The 18,136-nt window shown below is 42.9% G+C and overlaps 1 protein-coding gene across 2 annotated transcripts in view; it reads right to left on the bottom strand.

Annotated features, from left to right (window-relative positions):
* LOC126094535 (trans-1,2-dihydrobenzene-1,2-diol dehydrogenase-like) overlaps positions 1-18,136 on the bottom strand; it is a 97,105-nt gene that overhangs the window by 33,928 nt on the left and 45,041 nt on the right. For both annotated transcript variants that reach the window (XM_049908959.1, XM_049908961.1), the window contains exon 4: positions 4,470-4,719. In XM_049908959.1, the coding sequence (XP_049764916.1) occupies positions 4,470-4,719 (250 nt within the window). The remainder of the gene's footprint in view (positions 1-4,469; positions 4,720-18,136) is intronic.

An 18,136-nucleotide genomic window follows, 5' to 3' on the forward strand; every position in this document is an offset into this window, starting at 1 on the left:
AAACTGATCTTCCCTGAGGTCGGCTTCTACCAGTTTTTCCATTCGTCTGTAAATAATTCGCGTTAGTATTTTGCAGCTGTGGCTTATTAAACTGATAGTTCGGTAATTTTCACATCTTTCAACACCTGCTTTCTTTGGGATTGGAATTATTATATTCTTCTTGAAGTCTGCAGATATTTCACCTGTCTCATACATCTTGCTTACCAGATGGTAGAGTTTTGTCAGGACTGGCTCTCCCAAGGCCGTCAGTAGTTCCAATGGAATGTTGTCTACTCCCGGGCCCTTGTTTCGACTCAGGTCTTTCAGTGCTCTGTCAAACTCTTCATGCAGTATCATATCTCCCATTTCATCTTCATCTACATCCTTCTCCATTTCCATAATATTGTCCTCAAGAACATCGCCCTTGTACAGACCCTCTATATACTCCTTCCACCTTTCTGCTTTCCCCTCTTTGCTTAGAACTGGGTTTCCATCTGAGCTCTTGATATTCATACAAGTGGCTCTCTTTTCTCCAAAGGTCTCTTTAATTTTCCTGTAGGCTGTATCTATCTTACCCTTAGTGAGATAAGCCTCTACATCCTTACATTTGTCCTCTAGCCATCCCTGCTTAGCCATTTTGCACTTCCTGTCGATCTCATTTTTGAGATGTTTGTATTCCTTTTTGTCTGCTTCATTTACTGCATTTTTATATTTTCTCCTTTCATCAATTAAATTCAATATTTCTTCTGTTACCCAAGGATTTCTACTAGCTGTCGTCTTTTTACCTACTTGATCCTCTGCCGCCTTCACTACTTCATCCCTCAGAGCTACCCATTCGTCTTCTACTGTATTTCTTTCCCCCATTCCTGTCAATTGTTCCCTTATGCTGTCCCTGAAACTCTGTACAACCTCTGGTTTAGTCAGTTTATCCAGGTCCCATCTCCTTAAATTCCCACCTTTTTGCAATTTCTTCAGTTTTAATCTACAGTTCATAACCAATAGATTGTGGTCAGAGTCCACATCTGCCCCTGGAAATGTCCTACACTTTAAAACCTGGTTCCTAAATCTCTGTCTTACCATTATATAATCTATCTGATACCTTTTAGTATCTCCAGGATTCTTCCATGTATACAACCTTCTTATATGATTCTTGAACCAAGTGTTAGCTATGATTAAGTTATGCTCTCTGCAAAATTCTACCAGGCGGCTTCCTCTTTCATTCCTTAACCCCATTCCATACTCACCTACTACATTTCCTTCTCTTCCTTTTCCTACTATTGAATTCCAGTCCACCATGAATATTCAATTTTCGTCTCCCTTAACAATCCGAATAACTTCTTTTATCTCATCACACATTTCATCAATGTCTTCGTCATCTGCGGAGCTAGTTGGAATACAAACTTGTACTACTGTGGTAGGCGTGGGCTTCGTATCTATCTTGGCCACAATAATGCCTTCACTATACTGTTTGTAGTAGCTTACCCGCATTCCTACTTTTTTATTCATTATTAAACCTACTCCTGCACTACCCCTATTTGCTTTTGTATTTATAACCCTGTATTCGCCTGACCAGAAGTCTTGTTCATCCTGCTACTGAACTTCACTAATACCCACTAATTTAACCTATCCATTTCCATTTTTAAGTTTTCTAACCTAGCTGCCCTATTAAGAGATCTGACATTCCACGCTCCGACCCGTAGATCACGTTTTCTTTCTCCTGATAACAACGTCCTCCTGAGTAGTCCCCTACTGGAGATCCGAATGGGAGACTATTTTACCTCCAGAATATTTTACCCAAGAGGACGCCATCATCATTTAACCATACAGTAAAGCTGCATGCCCTCGGGAAAAATTACGGCTGTAGTTTCCCCTTGCTTTCAGCCGTTCGCAGTACCGCAACAGCAAGGCCGTTTTGGTTAGAGTTACAAGGCCAGATCAGTCAATCATCCAGATAGTTGCCCCTGCAACTACTGAAAAGGCTGCTGCCCCTCTTCAGGAACCATATGTTTGTCTGGCCTCTCAACAGATACCCCTCCGTTGTGGCTGCACCTACGGTACGGCTATCTGTATCGTTGAGGCGCACAAGCCTCCCCACCAACAGCAAGGTCCATGGTTCATGGGGGGGAGGACTGTGGACTTACACTTAATAATTTTGCAGATTCCACAAATGCCTGTAAGAGTGTGCAATTCAGACCTTAAGTATTTGTAAAACATATACAGGATGGCTATATGTTTACAACACATAACAGTAGTTTTATCTTTTGTACAGTAATACATGAACATTGTGTACACTTAGCTTTTTTCTAATTGATGATGAAGTATATTGTTTTGTAAAATACCAGGACGATTCAGAAAGTAACCTCCGATCGGTCACAGTGCGGGTTGTGGGGGGAGTAGCGGCGCCATCTGTGCGTTCACGCACTCAACAGGTCAGTCGGCATCAAGCCGTGGTCGAGTGAACGTCGTACCTGCGCTAGTTTAGTTTTTGTGGCAGTTTGAAATGTGTGCTGCAATAGAAAACCCCGCCAAATGTGAAGTGCGTGCTGTCATAAGGTTTTTACAGCCAAAGGATATTCTGCAGCAGCTATTCATCGTGAGCTTTGTGCCGTGTACGGACCAAGAGTTATGAGTGAAGGAGTTGTCCGTGAATGGGTACGTTTATTTAAAAGTGGACGAGAAAACGTTCATGATGAAGAGAGGAGTGGTAGACCATCATTGGTGACTGACGAACTCGTTCAGACAGTTGATGCAAAAGTTCGTGAAAATCGACGTTTCTCAATGTCGGAGTTGTCTACTGGTTTTCCACAGATTTCTAAGACTCTCCTGTACGAGATAGTGACAGCAAGATTGGGTTACCGTAAGTTCTGTGCACGATGGGTGCCCAAAATTCTTACCGACCACCACAAAACTCAAAGAATGGCCTCTGCATTAGACTTTCTGTCACGTTATGAGGACGAAGGAGAACCATTGTTAAACAGAATCGTGACCGGTGACGAAACCTGGATTAAGTACGTGAACCCTGAGACAAAAGAACAATCAAAGATGTGGGCACATTCAAATTCGCCGACCAAATCAAGAAAAGCCTCGCAAGATTTTTCTGCCAGAAAACTGATGGCAACGGTGTTTTGGGATGCCAAAGGGGTGTTGTTGGTTGAATTCATGGAACGTGGTACGACCATTAATCAAGACGTGTACTGTGAAACAATAAAAAAGTTACGACGGGCTATACAGAACAAACGCCGTGGTATGCTGACTTCCGGTATCGTTTTTTTGCACGATAACGCCCGTCCTCACTCTGCTCGCAGAACAACGGCCCTTCTTGAGTCCTTCAAGTGGGACGTTATCAACCATCCACCTTACAGCCCAGACCTGGCGCCAAGTGATTATCACCTCTTCATGCATTTGAAGAAATGGCTCGGGTCACAGCGGTTTGATGACGACGAAGAGCTCAAAGATGCGGTCACAGGCTGGCTCCAGGCACAAGCAGGTGATTTTTATGCAGAAGGAATTTCAAAGCTTGTGAAGAGATACGATAAGTGCCTCAATCGCTCTGGAGACTATGGAGAAAAATAGTGCAAAGATGTAGTTGTAAGATGTATATATTAAAATATTTTTATTTAACTTGGTGTATTTTTTTAAATCAACCGGAGGTTACTTTCTGAACGGCCCTCGTATAAAGAAAGGAAAGAACAGCTTAACCTTAATGACACTTGCCAGACAAGAAGCACAAAGCAAGGGAAAAAAGAAAAAGATGTGTTCTGTAAGGGTATCACCACTAAGCAGTTAACAATAATAATAATAATAATAATAATAATAAAATTATTATTTATATTGCCAAGTAAGTAGAACATTTAAATAAAAAGGTGGATAGTTGTGAGTGCAGTCAATGTAAAAAAGAATAGAAAAACATTCACAGTAAAATTACGTTTCCTTCGGAATTGGAAAATTGTAGATCTGTATACTGAACAGAAGGGGGGAAATAGTAAACTGCTTTTCCCAGTAAATTTATTATTGCCAACACTTGTGTCCCATGTTTCATTATTCTTTTCTGTAATTAACATTTCTCTCCTTTTGCTCTTTTCATTTACAGACTATAAATACAGAGGCAGTTTGTGGTAATGTAGCTCATAACTCAGACATCTGATGCTGTAGCTGCATGAATTACACGTTGAATCAAACAACAAATTGAAATTTCATTTGAAGGTAAACAATTTTTTTTTACATTTTGTTCAGTTGCCCCCCCCTCCCCTCCCACCCTACACACACACACACACACACACACACACACACACACACACACACACACACACACACACACACACACACAGTTGCTTTTCACAATATTGTTGTATAGTAGGGTTATCAATAACAAGTACTTCAATACTTTGCGATTCACAGCTTCAGGTGTGTAGTGATACAAATGATTGACCCATGGAAACTGCTTCACTTAAAAAAAAAGTTATTTTTTACACTATAATAAAAGTACTTACTTTTATACTACCTTTGGTCCCAACTATGTAAGCTTCATTTGGAAGAGTTACACGAGCATTTGAACTAAGAACTGCAGTTTTACCACCTTCATATTTTAAAACACAGGCCATGTTCCTGTCACATCCATTTTCATTTAACTCCCCTGCAGCTACAATCTCTTTCGGATGCACAGGTCCAAATATGAATAAAGCAAACTGCAGACAATAAACTCCCAGGTCAAGGATGCTGCCACCCCCAAATTCTCGCAGTCTGAGAACAAGAATTAATTATCAATCAGTTAAATACTTAGTGACAGAAGTGACTTAAATTATTTCAAATTATAGTAAGTAAAAACAACTCCAAGAGTGGAAATTACTATTGCAGCTGATGTTTAAAGACTTATAAGCTACATTTTAAATGTCTGTTTCTAATTGTTTCTATTGTTTTATTTACTGATCAAATGCAGAAAGTGATATTTAACACTCAAATCAGGCAGGAGATTAGCATCCATTAACCAACAGCCAAAACAGGAGCAGTTACAGCAATGATGGCAGGTGCACACATAAACACTAGGGAGAAATTCAATGACTATTGGACTTTTACAAGCGTTTAATCACCAGGAGCAATAGACAAGAAGTATATACACTACCTGCCCAAAAAAGGTGATTTCTCAGAAGGCACAGTTAAATATCAACGCGACTTTGTATATATACACACACACACACACACACACCATCGACAGATGTGCAAATGATTAACACTTACAGCATGGTGCCCGTACGCCATACGGGCGTGGCCACCCTGACGTTGGCGACGGTGCCCGTATACCGTACGGGTGAGCCTGTATTTGCTTCCATAAGTGCATTTTGCGCGTCTCTGAAGCAGTTTCGTCAACTAATGTGAAGGTATTTCATTCTTCTTCCGCAAGAGGCAAGCATTTATTGGCTATCTCATCCTGGGAGCAGCTGTGAGCACTGCAAAGACGAAGTTACCTGCAGTTCATTCACAGGTGTTTACGATCGTGAAAATATCACGCAGCGAGTTGATGGAGGCAGAGATCTTAGATATTCTTTATGGAGATGCAGTATCTGACATTGACGATTCTGACAAAGAGAATTCGTACTCTCCAGGCGAAAGTACAAGTGATGATTCAGGTACGTATATATCTCAATTGTTCATAAAGTGAAGAGTTCATTACAACATTTTGTATTGTGAGTAATGTTCATTACTTGATTTGCATTTAGTACCAATCTTAGTATTATTTTTTTCTATGCAGACAATGGTACAGACCATCAGTCACCATCTGTGGTACCTGGCCGTGTGTGGCTCACTGAGCACAAAGAGCAATATTGGTCGGAACTAGATGATCAGCCAGTACTGTCAGATTTCCAGAGAGTAATCGGCGTAGCATCGCATTTTTCAGATGCCACTGAGGAGCTTCGGTATTTTAGTTATTTCTTTGATGACGACCTTATTCGGCTCATCAAAAGTGAAACCAATCTCTACGCTGGTAACGTTATTATGACAATGAAACGCAAAGGTAGCCTGAAAATAAACTCTGTTTGTCATAAGTGGCCTGCAGTAAAATTGCAAGAGGTTTACTGGTCTCTCAGTATTATTTTGCAAATGTGCGTCGTCAAATTTCTGAAAATCAGTGATTATTGGTCAACAGACCCATTTCTGCAGACAGGATTTGAGAGTAAATTGTTGAGTCGCGATCGATTTTGCGCTACATTGTCGATGTATGACAATGCTATGTTCATTAGCAGAGGCAAAGAAAAGCACGACCCACTTCACAAAGTAAGGCCTTTGTTTGATTTCTTTATGAATAAAAGCAAAATTAGTTTTCGTCCAGGCACGAATCTGACAATAGATGAGGCAATGTTTCTCTTTCATGGAAGAACAAGCTTCGGAGTATACATGAAAAACAAACCCAATAAATATGGAATAAAATTGTATGCTCTCTGCGATTCATCAACTGATTATATGCTAAAGTGTGATGTATATACAGGTTCTGCAGGCAGTGTTGACAATAGTATCCAAGGCCTTGTGAAAAGGTTGTGTCCACAGTACTTTGGCAAAAGACATTGCATTTATATGGATAGGTACTACACCAGTCCAACTCTTTTGGACATGTTGTGGGAAAATAAAGCTCTTGGAGTGGGAACTGTAATGAAAAACAGGAAAGGTTTGCGACGAATATTCAGAACACTAAAACTAAAAAAAAGATAGTTTTTCAAAGGAAACACCATCTCTTGGCAGCGAAGTGGAAATCAACACGAGATGTTTTTTGTCTTTCCACAAAGCATAAGTCTACCAGCACTAGTATTCAAGTGAGGGCCAAAGGTGGGATAGCAGAAATTGTAAAGCTAGACGCTATTATTGACTACAATAAGAATAAAGCTGGGGTTGACAGAGCAGATCAGTTCTCCAGCTATTATCCATTTGCCCGGAAAACTTTGAAGTGGTGGTAAAAGCTGTTTTCCCACTTGTTTATAGTGTCAACTGTCAACACTTTTATTTTATATAAAGAGAACACTAGGAAGAATGTATCCCTAGTAGACTTTATTGACAGAGTGGGGAAGAAATTGGCTGAGAAGGGCGGAAATATTTTTCAGCAACAAGCCGCTTCATCCTCACAAATTGAGAGGACATTTGCAAGGCACATTCCAGGGAAGGTCCCACTGACTGCAAATAAGGTGAATACTACTAGGTATTGCAAAGTATGTTCACACAGGGGCAAATAAGAGATGGGTAAGCGCATCAGGAAGGAAAGTAGATGGTGGTGCAAGAACTGGCGTTGGTCTTTGCGTCCCACAGTGTTTCCAGGATTTTCACACAAAGGCTAACTACATCTGAACTATTAAAATACTCTAGTTTACAGGTACCTGCAGTTAAACAGTCCAGTGATATTTTGTTTTAAATTTAGATACAGTAATAATGGCAATACTCAAGAGAGAGATCATGTAAAACTTTTTTATCCCCGATATTTTTGTGTTACCTTTTTTAATTATAACAACCATTTGTATTTTATATTGTAAAATAAACTCACATTCATGTAAAGCTCTTACGTTTTCCTTTTAAATGATGCAAGAACCATATTCGTATCATTTTTCTGTTCTTTGCAATCTAATTTCAAACATCCATTAAATATGCCAGTTCACAGCCAAGTGCCAGGTGTAAAGAGGGCGGTGTTGAAAGTGTTAAGAGCTGCAGTTCTCTATGAGAAGTAGAATGGCCACTAGAGTGCATTAGTGTTGTTACCAGACTGGTCGGGCATATAAGTGCCATAAACAGCCTCAGATGTTGAGTGATCACTGTGAAGGACACACATGCTGTGTGCTCATGTGAGAATGTTATGAGCAGCTGACAATGTTGGAAATGGTCCACACCGCCGGTCTCCAGTTGGCTGGCTGGTAAAATAGTATGATATCCAAATTTGTGGCCTGATGTTCAGTTGCATGGGAACATTAAGGAGGTCTGTTCCTTGTCAAGGTTCTGGTTGACCACATCTAAACCCTACAAGGGAAGCTCATCATATTGTGCACCAAGAACATCTTAATTGCTTCACATCTGTGCCTGCCATCCAAGACCATGTAGTGGATTCTCTGCAACATTTTGTGTCATCCTACACCACTGGTCAGATACGAGCCTCAGCCAGACTAGCGCATTACCATCACATGCATAGGCTGTCATTAAGCCCACAACACAAACAGTTGAGTGTCTGCCCCCAGTAGCTGAGTGGTCAGCACGACAGAATGTCAATCCTAAGGGCCCGGGTTTGATTCCCAGCTGGGTCGGAGATTTTCTCCGCTCAGGGACTGGGTGTAGCGTTGTCCTAATCATCATCATTTCATCCCCATCGATGCGCAAGTCACCGAAGTGGCGTCAAATCGGAAGACTTGCACCCAGTGAACGGTCTATCAGCAGGAGGCCCTAGTCATATGAAATTTACATTTAACAGCTGAGTATGGAATAGTGCTGTGACTGGGGAGCACGAACTGCTGGTTGATGGTGTCACATTGCATTCAGGGATGAATCGCTGTTTTGCATATCCTTGATGATCATCATCATGAGTATGGCAGCAATCAGTGGAGAGATCCTATTCTTGCAATGTTTTGCTGAGGTACAGGAGTGATACTCCCAGTGTCACAGTGTGGGAAGCCATCTACTATGAATTCTTTTCACAGCTGTTAGTAACTGGAACAACATTGATGGTACAAAGTGTCACAGGCATCCTGTGTCCTCGTGTGTTGCCTCTCCTGTGACAGCATCGTTGTGCCATGCTCATCCACTCATGACATGTGCTGCTACAATCTGTCTGCATGACATTGAAGTACTCCAGTGGCCAGCAAGATTCACAGATCTATCTCTGATAGAACATGGGTCAGATCAGCATGGCTGTCAACTCTCAGTGCCAGTATCCAAGATATAATGGATGACTTACAACAATTGTTGGCCAGCTTGCCTGAGAAAAGAATAAGACTTTATGAGCCTTTCCCAACTGAATCACAGCATGCGTCCCGGCCAGAGGGGGTACTCTATTCTTTCACACATCCTCTCAACCCATGAAGTTTCATTGCCTCCTCCCCTTCTGGGTGCTTCACTTTTCTTTGATGGGCAGTGTATATGTATGCAAAATCACTCCAAAATCTTATCATCTCGAGAAATAATTGCAGTGAGAGATGATATTAATTATTAAAGGAATGATACAATGAACCTGTGAATATTAAAGGTAGATGCATGCTCTGCAACACAAATGAGGATATTGTTCTCTGTTACACTGCACTGTTAATTTGCTGTCTTTCTCCTAGCACCATTGTTTCAGAATTTTGCATATGAGAGAATCACTTCTGTAAATTGTGGGGGGTTCCTGCTATTTACATTTTTTACCCTTACAGTGTTGTCTATTTCTTCCATCACCTCTTACTCAGAACTGCCAGAGAGAGCATTTAGTTTTCAAATGTCATCTGATGCAAATGTTTTACCATTGATCTTCCCATCATCTTGTTCCCATATGTCTCTCCTCACCTGAGAAAGGAAGACGTAGTACACTGCATCAATAACAATGTCATGAGATGGAACATAACATGAAAGCAGCAGCGTACGGACACTGCCAGTGTTTTTTCCAAAGAAATCATCCCAACATTCTCCTTCAAGTGACCTTTGGGAACAATAAATTTAGCTGTTTGTATACAAATTTTAACCCAGATCTATCAAGAGATGTTCAGTACCTTACCCATGGTATCATCACATTCAGTTCTGGGGGATTTTTCTGTACAAACCATAAGCAGCCTCTCTGGTAATGCATTAGTGCATGACTCTTTGGTAGAACAATTTCGCATTTGCAAATAAAAACCAGATATTCAGTAGTATTTACTTGTCTTGCCAACTGGTTTTGTTGCTCACAAAATATTCTTAACTCAATAAGTTACTGTTCTCATAAAAGACAATAGCGTGCTGGCAAACAACTTTCGAAAAGATGGTCAAAATATGTTGTCATAAACAAAAGGACAAAAATTAACTTTGGCAATGAAACCAAAACACAGTGAAAACCATAAAAATAAAGAGTTAAATTTAAAGAGAGATTGGCACACAATATTAAAACCAAACCATGAAAACCTGAAAATGGAGAAAGGAGAAATGCACAATACAGGGGCTAGCAAAAAAGTATGGTCAGGCTTCCATAAAACATTTCTGATACATAGAGGTAAAAAATATGTTACATGAACATGGGTATGGAAATGCTTTATGTCAATGTTAGAGCTCAGTTTCTATAACTCTTCATCATATTACTCAAGGGAAACACACAAGAGAAGAATGTATTAGCACATTATGAAACACCTTCCTAAAGGAAATGTTCAGTGTTGAATGAACTGCTCACAGAAGTGTACCCGTGCACTAAAATCACTGGTGACACTGCCTGAAAATGCTGTACATGGCATGGATACAGCAGGGGGACAGGGGAGGTGGGTTGAGTGAAAGTGGTAAGTGTAGCCATATGATGGAGAGAATTTAGTGAAGTTATTGTAAGAGGGATCCTACTAAGCTAAGTTTTATCATTTCAAATTAAATTGGTGACTTGTAACACATGATTATTTATCTCATAGGTTTTGAACTGATTTAGTTTTTAAATTTTGTTTGAAAAGAGGAGGACATGGGCTGTGTTCTTTCAAGTAACTCCTCTCTTGTTGCTGGACAAAGGGACTCTTTGCCACAAAGCTAGGAAGAAGAAGGGTGATTAGGATGCAAGTTCTACAATATGTAAAACATTTACTAATTTTTGCATATAAGCCCCGATAAACACACATAAGTATCCAATGAAGAATTGCTTCAATTTGGCTCATGAAAATTAATTGAAGGGATGGAAAACAACTTTCTCAATAAGTATTCTTTATGAAATCCACATCACTCCTTGATCAAAAGTACTCACACACCTAATAGCAAGTGTGTCCACACTTCACCTTTATGACAGCTTGAACTCTTCTGGGGATACTTTCAACGAGGTGTCAATGTCCTTGGAGGATAATGACAGCCCATTCTTCCTCAAGTACTTAAACAAGAGTAGAGAGTGATGCTAGAGGATGCGGGGGTCTGAGTGAAGCCAATGTCCTCATCCCAATTCCTCTTGGTACAGGTTGGGACTCCAAGCCTGGGATATGGTGTGAAGCTGATGTTCTAACTCATCCTGAAGATGCTCCACTGGATTCGGGTCAGCACTCTCTGAGCAGGCTGGTCCATTTGAGGAATGTTACTGTCCACAAACCATATCTTCATAGATGCTGCTTTATGTCAGCGTGAATTCTCATACCGATATAAACAATCATTGTCTCTGAACTGTTCCTCTACTGAAAGCAGAACATAATGCTGTAAAATGTGTTCATATCCTTCTGCATTTAGCAGTTTCTTAAGTGCAATAAAGGTTTGACCTTAATCATGAAAAACACCCCCATATTGCATAAAATCTTCTCAGTTTTCAAGCCACATCAATTCGAATAAAATTCTCAAGCTTTTGGTAGCCATCTCTGCCGTTGTCAGGAATAAATGGAGTGATTGCTGGGGCTGCCACGGTTTTCCGCTTATATACCCATAATGGGAGCCTCTGGCACCAATTAGAGATGGCCAAAATGAGTCGTGCATGGAAGCTGATTGTGCAGCTCGTAGCACCACTGCCCTGCCATGGGACCGAGTGACTTCAGGTGATGCAAGGGGCCGGTGCCCCATTTAAAACTGCTGCTCCCTCCCTACTACAAGTGGCAAGCATTCATCATCATTGCTTCCTTTCAGCATCCAAAGCCGGCCCCCCTGAGTGTGTATCCTGGTCTCTGCTAAAATTGTAGCTGTTCATTCTAATCTCCAATGCCTCTTTTATAACAGAATCCCAGTATGTTGATGCATGCGCCATGACTCTTGTGCTTCCAAACTGTATTTTGTGTCTGTTTTACAAGCTATGGCCAACTTGTCAAGCTCCCTTTGTTTAATATGTCGTTTGTGCTCAGTACAACACTCTTCAACTGTGCAAACTATCTGACCTACATAAATGCTGCTGCATTCCCAAGGGACACCATACACACTGGGCATATGAAGAGCTATGTCATCTTTAATCAGGTGCAGCATATCTCTTATCTTGGTGGAGAGCTGAAACACTGGTTTTAGTCAATGTCTCTGCAGTAAACAAACTTGCTGCCCCTTGCACAGTATGGCAGAAAAGCAGCTGGCTTGGCCTCTTTTGCTGATTCACAAGGAGTCCTCCTCAACACAAACTACAGATTTTCCTTTCCCCACTATCGAATTCTAGTCCCTGCATCGAAATTATATTTTCCACTACCTTAACTATCTGAATTACTTCTTTTATTGCCTCACACATTTTGCCCTTCAGTTGGCAAATCCGACTCTAGATGAAGTTCTCTCCATTGCGTGGTCTTTTGAAATTTCTCATGATGCTGGTGCGCAAATAGAGGCATGGGGTGATGTCGGGGAAATACAACCTCTGTGTGCTGTTGACGACGCGTGCGGCGCGTCCCAGCCGGCTGACGTGGCCGCAGTGCGCTCCCACGCGCAGCCTTGGCCTAACCGTAAACAACCCGCTAAGAAACTGCACCAAAAGCCCCAGCAACTTCCTTCATGTCCGCGGTGTTTTACGAAACATTCACGCGAGGATTGTCCCCAACGTTGGGCTGTCTGTCACAATTGCAAAAAGAAAGGTCATGTGTCTTCCGTTTGCAAATCCGACCGCATACATGATGCTGATTCTGATTCTGTGTTGTCCGTCAATTGCACTTCTTCCCTTTCAGGGAAGTTATTCCTCACTGTCCAAATCCTTGGTCGAGATGCTCACATGCAGGTGGTTACTAGTTCTGCTGCCACTATAATTAATTCTCAGATGTATCTTCAGTTGGGTTATCCACTCCTGTCACCTGTCACTCGCAATTATGGACGTACAATAAACAGAAGATTTCTCTCTTGGGACAGTTTCATGCTGAGGTATCTAACAAATCCGTCGTTCGCACTGTTGCCATATTTGTGGTCAACCAGAGCAACGCGGAAAATCTTTTTGGTTTCGATGCCTTTTGCGGTTTTGGGTCCTCCATCGATGACTCTGTCAATATTGTCTCTGATGCTATTCCTTATGCTTAACTGGATTCCTTGTCGACGACAGTTTCGTCCCTTTTTTATCCTGGGTTAGGCCGTGCAAACAACTTTGAAGCCCATATCACGCTCAAACACACTGCTCAGCCTAAGTTTTTTCGGGCTCGGCCCATTCCTGTGGCCCTTTGTGATCGGGTTAAATGGGAGTTGAATCGTCTCACTACTTCAGGGGTCTTGCTTCCTGTCACTTCCAGTGAGTGGTCCTCTCCTGTTGTTGTCGTTGCTAAGCCAAATGGTGATATTCGTCTCTGTGGTGATTTCAAAGCCACTGTAAATGCTCAATGCCTCATCGACACTTACCCTATGCCCCGTCCTGAAGAACTGTTCACTAAACTTGCTGGAGGCCAGTATTTTTCTAAAATTGACCTGTCACAAGCTTATCATCAACTTCCTCTTGACGCTGCTTCCTGGCAGTTTCTGGTCCTTAACACGCCTTTCGGCCTCTATCAATACCAACGCTTGCCATTTGGGGTTGCTAGTGCCCCTGCTATCTTCCAGCGATTCTTGGAACAATTATTGCTCCCTGTCCCTGGGTGTATCAATTACATGGACGACATTGTTGTCACTGGCTCTACCACTGAAGAACATCTTCAAAATCTCCGCACACTTTTTCATGTCTTACAGACTGCCGGTCTTAAGTGTAATCTTCAGAAATCACAATTTTTTCAGGCATCTATCACGCACTTGGGGTTTCAACTCTCTCGGGATGGTATTCGTCCGCTTCAGCAAACTGTCGCTGCGATCGATGCCCTTCCTCACCCTACATCTGTTAAGGAACTGCAGGCCTTCTTGGGGAAAATAGCATACTATCACAAGTTTTTACCATCTGCGGCTTTGGTGGCTCCGCCATTGCATCGCCTGTTGCATAAAAACGTGCCTTTTCACTGGTCCGCGTCATGCGATGCGGCTTTCCAGAAATTGAAGACTATGCTGAAACAGGCCCTGTGCCTGGCTACTTATCAACCTGGCCAACATCTTGTTCTTGCCACAGACGCCTCTCAATATGGGGTTGGTGCAGTCCTTGCGCACCGTTTTTCTGATGGTTCGGAACAACCCATTGCTTATGCCTCCAAAACACTCACGGATGCCCAACAAAAGTATTCTCAAATTGAGAAAGAAGCTTTGGCCATTATTTATGCTCTTCATAAGTTTGCTGTTTTCCTCTATGGCTCAAAATTTCATCTTGTTATGGATCACAAACCACTTGTTTCCTTGTTTCATCCATCAACGTCACTTCCTGACAAGGCTGCACACCGCCTCCAGCGTTGGGCTCTTTACTTATCTCGTTTCAATTATGAGATTCATTTCCGGCCAACGGCTCAACATGCAAATGCTGATGCTCTGTCTCGCCTTCCCATGGGTCCTGATCAGGCATTCGATATGGACGAACTTTTGTGTTTCCACCTGGATGTTGCCGAGCAGCGGGTTGTGGACAGGTTCCTCATCACTGGGGACAGGCTGGCGGCTGCTACGGGTTCTGACCCTACCCTCTCCCGGGTTTTACGCTGTATTCAGAAGGGTTGGCCAGATCGCCCGTCCACTAAGACTTCTGATCCGTTGCGGAATTACTACGCTTTACGCTACCGCCTCACGGCTAGGGATGGTGTTATCCTCCTTTCCACTGACAATGCTTCGCCGCGTGTGGTGGTACCTGCGTCTTTGTGTGCTTCGGTCTTGTGCCTCCTTTACCAAGGGCACTGGGGTGTGTCTCGCACAAAATCTCTGGCGTGCCGTCATGTGTACTGGCCTGGTATCGACTCTGAAATAGCACACATGGTCGCTGCCTGCGGCCCTTGTGCGTCACAGGCCACTGCCCCGAAGTCATCTTTGTCACCGTGGCCTTCGCCTGAGAGGCCCTGGGAGCGCATTTATGCTGACTTTGCGGGACCCCTTTTAGGTACTTATTGGCTCCTCGTAATTGATGCCTACTCTAACTTTCCTTTCATTGTCCGTTGCACGTCGCCTACCACCGCGGCAACCACCAGTGCTCTCGCCCGTATTTTTTCTTAGGAAGGCCTCCCCTCTACTCTTGTTACTGATAATGGTCCGCAAATTGCCTCTTCCGAATTTGTGGATTTTTGTGCTCGTCACGGCGTTATGCATGTCACGGCCCCGCCGTTCCATCCACAATCCAACGGTGAGGCTGAACGACTGGTCCGCACATTTAAGGCTCAGATGCAGAAACTTCTGACTTCTTCTGCTGCTGATTATGCGCTTCTCCAGTTTCTGGCGTCTTACCGTTTCACCCCCAAGCGTGACCACAGCCCGGCTGAGCTCTTACATGGCCGACAGCCCCGCACGCTACTTCATCTTCTGCGGCCTTCCACCTCATGGCCGCGGGTGCCTTCACTTGGCCGGTTCACCGTCGATGACCTCGTCTGGGTACGGGGATATGGCAGGCGGCCAAAATGGAGCCCGAGCCGCATCTTACGACACCGTGGCCGACGCCTGTATGAAATCCAGATGGACACGGGTGTTGCAGTGCGTCATTCGGACCAGCTTCGGCCTCGTGTGCCGGCAACGCCTGCTCCGAATGCCACTACCCCACCTTCGGCTCTATCTGACGCTCGGGATCTTGGCATCTCTCAATACTCACAACGCAGCCCTCTCACTGTCATCGCGATGCCAGCACAAGAACGGACGCCACCAGGAGACGTGTCCATGCAGGAACCGGATGACCATCCTCTGTCAGAGCAAATCTACTCGCCTCCTCCTCCAACGGACGCCGACACATCGCCCATGTCTCCTGTCATATCAACTGGACTTGCTGCAACGGGCAGATTGGTGCATGGGCCCCCAGACCCCTACGTCTCCTGTCATCTTGACCCGTTATCATCGGGGACACTTCCGTCCGTACAGGAAGGCTCCTCCTCGAGACTTTACGGCGAGTCGAACAACGCCTATGGACATTAGCCATCTCCAAGACACCTCCATCAAGACCAGTGCAACAATTTCAAAGGGGGGAAAAGTGTTGTGACTTGCCGATCATTCAAAGTGCCGCTGCGCAATTACGCGCATCCTCTATGTGCGGCGCTGTCTGCCAGCCATGCAGCAGCTGCGCCACCTAAGCGGCCAGCTGAGCAGCGGCCGCTAGACTGGGACTCAGTGCTCATTCGAATGCTAACGTGTACACATGTCTTGCTTATATGTGTTGTGTCGTTCTGAAATATATGTGTTAAACTTGACATTATAACATAATGTTCAAACGCGATATTAGTGGTATGGTGCTCAATACAGTCATGTTGATGATATATCTATGTGTAATGCTGCAAAGTGATATGAAATGGAATGAGCATGTAAGGATAGAAAGTGAATGGTTGACTTATGGTTATTGGGATAGTTTTAGGACAGCAGCTCTTTTACATTGGAGGCTGTGTACAGGACATCTTGTGCAACCCTTTCCCGAATACAGCTTAAGTGTTTGGCATCCCCATCAGGTTACATTACAGGGATCATTTGAGCAATTTGCAGGCATGCTGCTAGATTTGTTAACACTAGGTTCAATCAACACACGATTGTGATGAAAATGCTTCATGAACTCAGATAGGAATCTATGGAGAGAAGGTGGCACTCTCTTCGTGAAACACTGGGAAAATTAGGAAACAGGCATTTACAGCTAACTGCACAATGAGTCTACTGCTGCCATTGTACATTTTGCCTATGGACTGTTAAGATGAGAAAAGAAATCGGAGCTTATATGGAGGCATATAGTCAATTGTTTTTCACTCGCTCCATTTGCAAACGGAATAGGAAAGAAAAAGACTAGTTGTGGTACACAGTACCCTCCGCCACACACCACACAATGGCTTGTGGAGTATGTATGTATGTATGTGTAGGTATTATGAACAAAACAAAAGTAAAAGAAGAGTAACAACTGCAGTTTACTCAAATCAGGTGATGCTGAAAGAATTACATTAGGAAATGTGGCACTAAAGCAGAAGAAGTAGTACACTTATGGTAGACTGTGGAGAGGGGTTGCGTTGGGTGTGTTGAGAGAGAGGGAAAAATAGGTGGGGAGCAGGAGATAGAGTCAGAGAAGGGTGGCTGGTAGCTCACACCAAAAGGGGGCTGTAGAGACAAAAAACCTGAGATGTCAGGCAGCATAAAATAGCTAGAGGACAAATGCAAGGCAGTAGAGGGATGCATCAGTAGGGGAAAGAGAGATGCCGCATACAAGAAAATTAAAGAGATTTCCAGAGGAAAAGGAGCAGCTGTATGAATATATTAAGTTTGCAGATGGCAAGCAGGTACTAAGCAAGAGGAGGCATATAGGCAGTTGTTCTTCCTTCACTCTATTTGCAAGTGTAACAGGAAAGGAAATGATTAGTAGACAAGGTACTCTCCACCATGCACCATATGGTGGCTTGCACAGTATGTATTTACATGTAGTTGAAAGAGAAAGGTTGAAGGAGCATACAGAAGGCTATACAAAGGAAATGAAATTAAATACTTTTCATGGAAAGGGAAGAGGAATTAGATGAATACAAGATGAAGATAATTATGGTACTCTGAGAAGAATTTGACATAGCTCTGAAGGACCTAAGTTGGAACAAGGCCCTTGAAGTAGATGACATCCCTTATGACTACTAAGATCCTTGAGAGAGCCGGCCATGACCGAACTATTTCATATTGTGTGCAAAGCATACGAAAGAGGCAAAATACCTTCAGACATCAAGAACAATGAAATAATTGTAATTAGAAAGAAGGCACATGGTGACATGCGAATATTTCTGAACTATCAATTTAAAAAGATATGGTCACAAAAACTGGCACAAATGATTTACAGAAGAATAAAAATACTGCTAGAAGCCAACTTCAGGAAAATCTAAGTTCCAGAGAAATGTAGGAACACCTGAGGCCATGTTGACCTACCTAGGAAAATGGGCTAAAGAAAGGTAGATCTATGTTTAAAGCATTTGTAGAATGAGAGAAATTCTTCTGACAACGTTGACTGAAATAACTGTTTTGAAATACAGAAGGTATCAGGGATATAAAACAGTAAGAAAAAGTTATTTACAATTTGTACAGAAACCAGGTT

Source organism: Schistocerca cancellata, chromosome 8 (assembly GCF_023864275.1).
Source record: "Schistocerca cancellata isolate TAMUIC-IGC-003103 chromosome 8, iqSchCanc2.1, whole genome shotgun sequence".
Taxonomy (NCBI): Eukaryota; Metazoa; Arthropoda; class Insecta; order Orthoptera; family Acrididae; genus Schistocerca; species Schistocerca cancellata.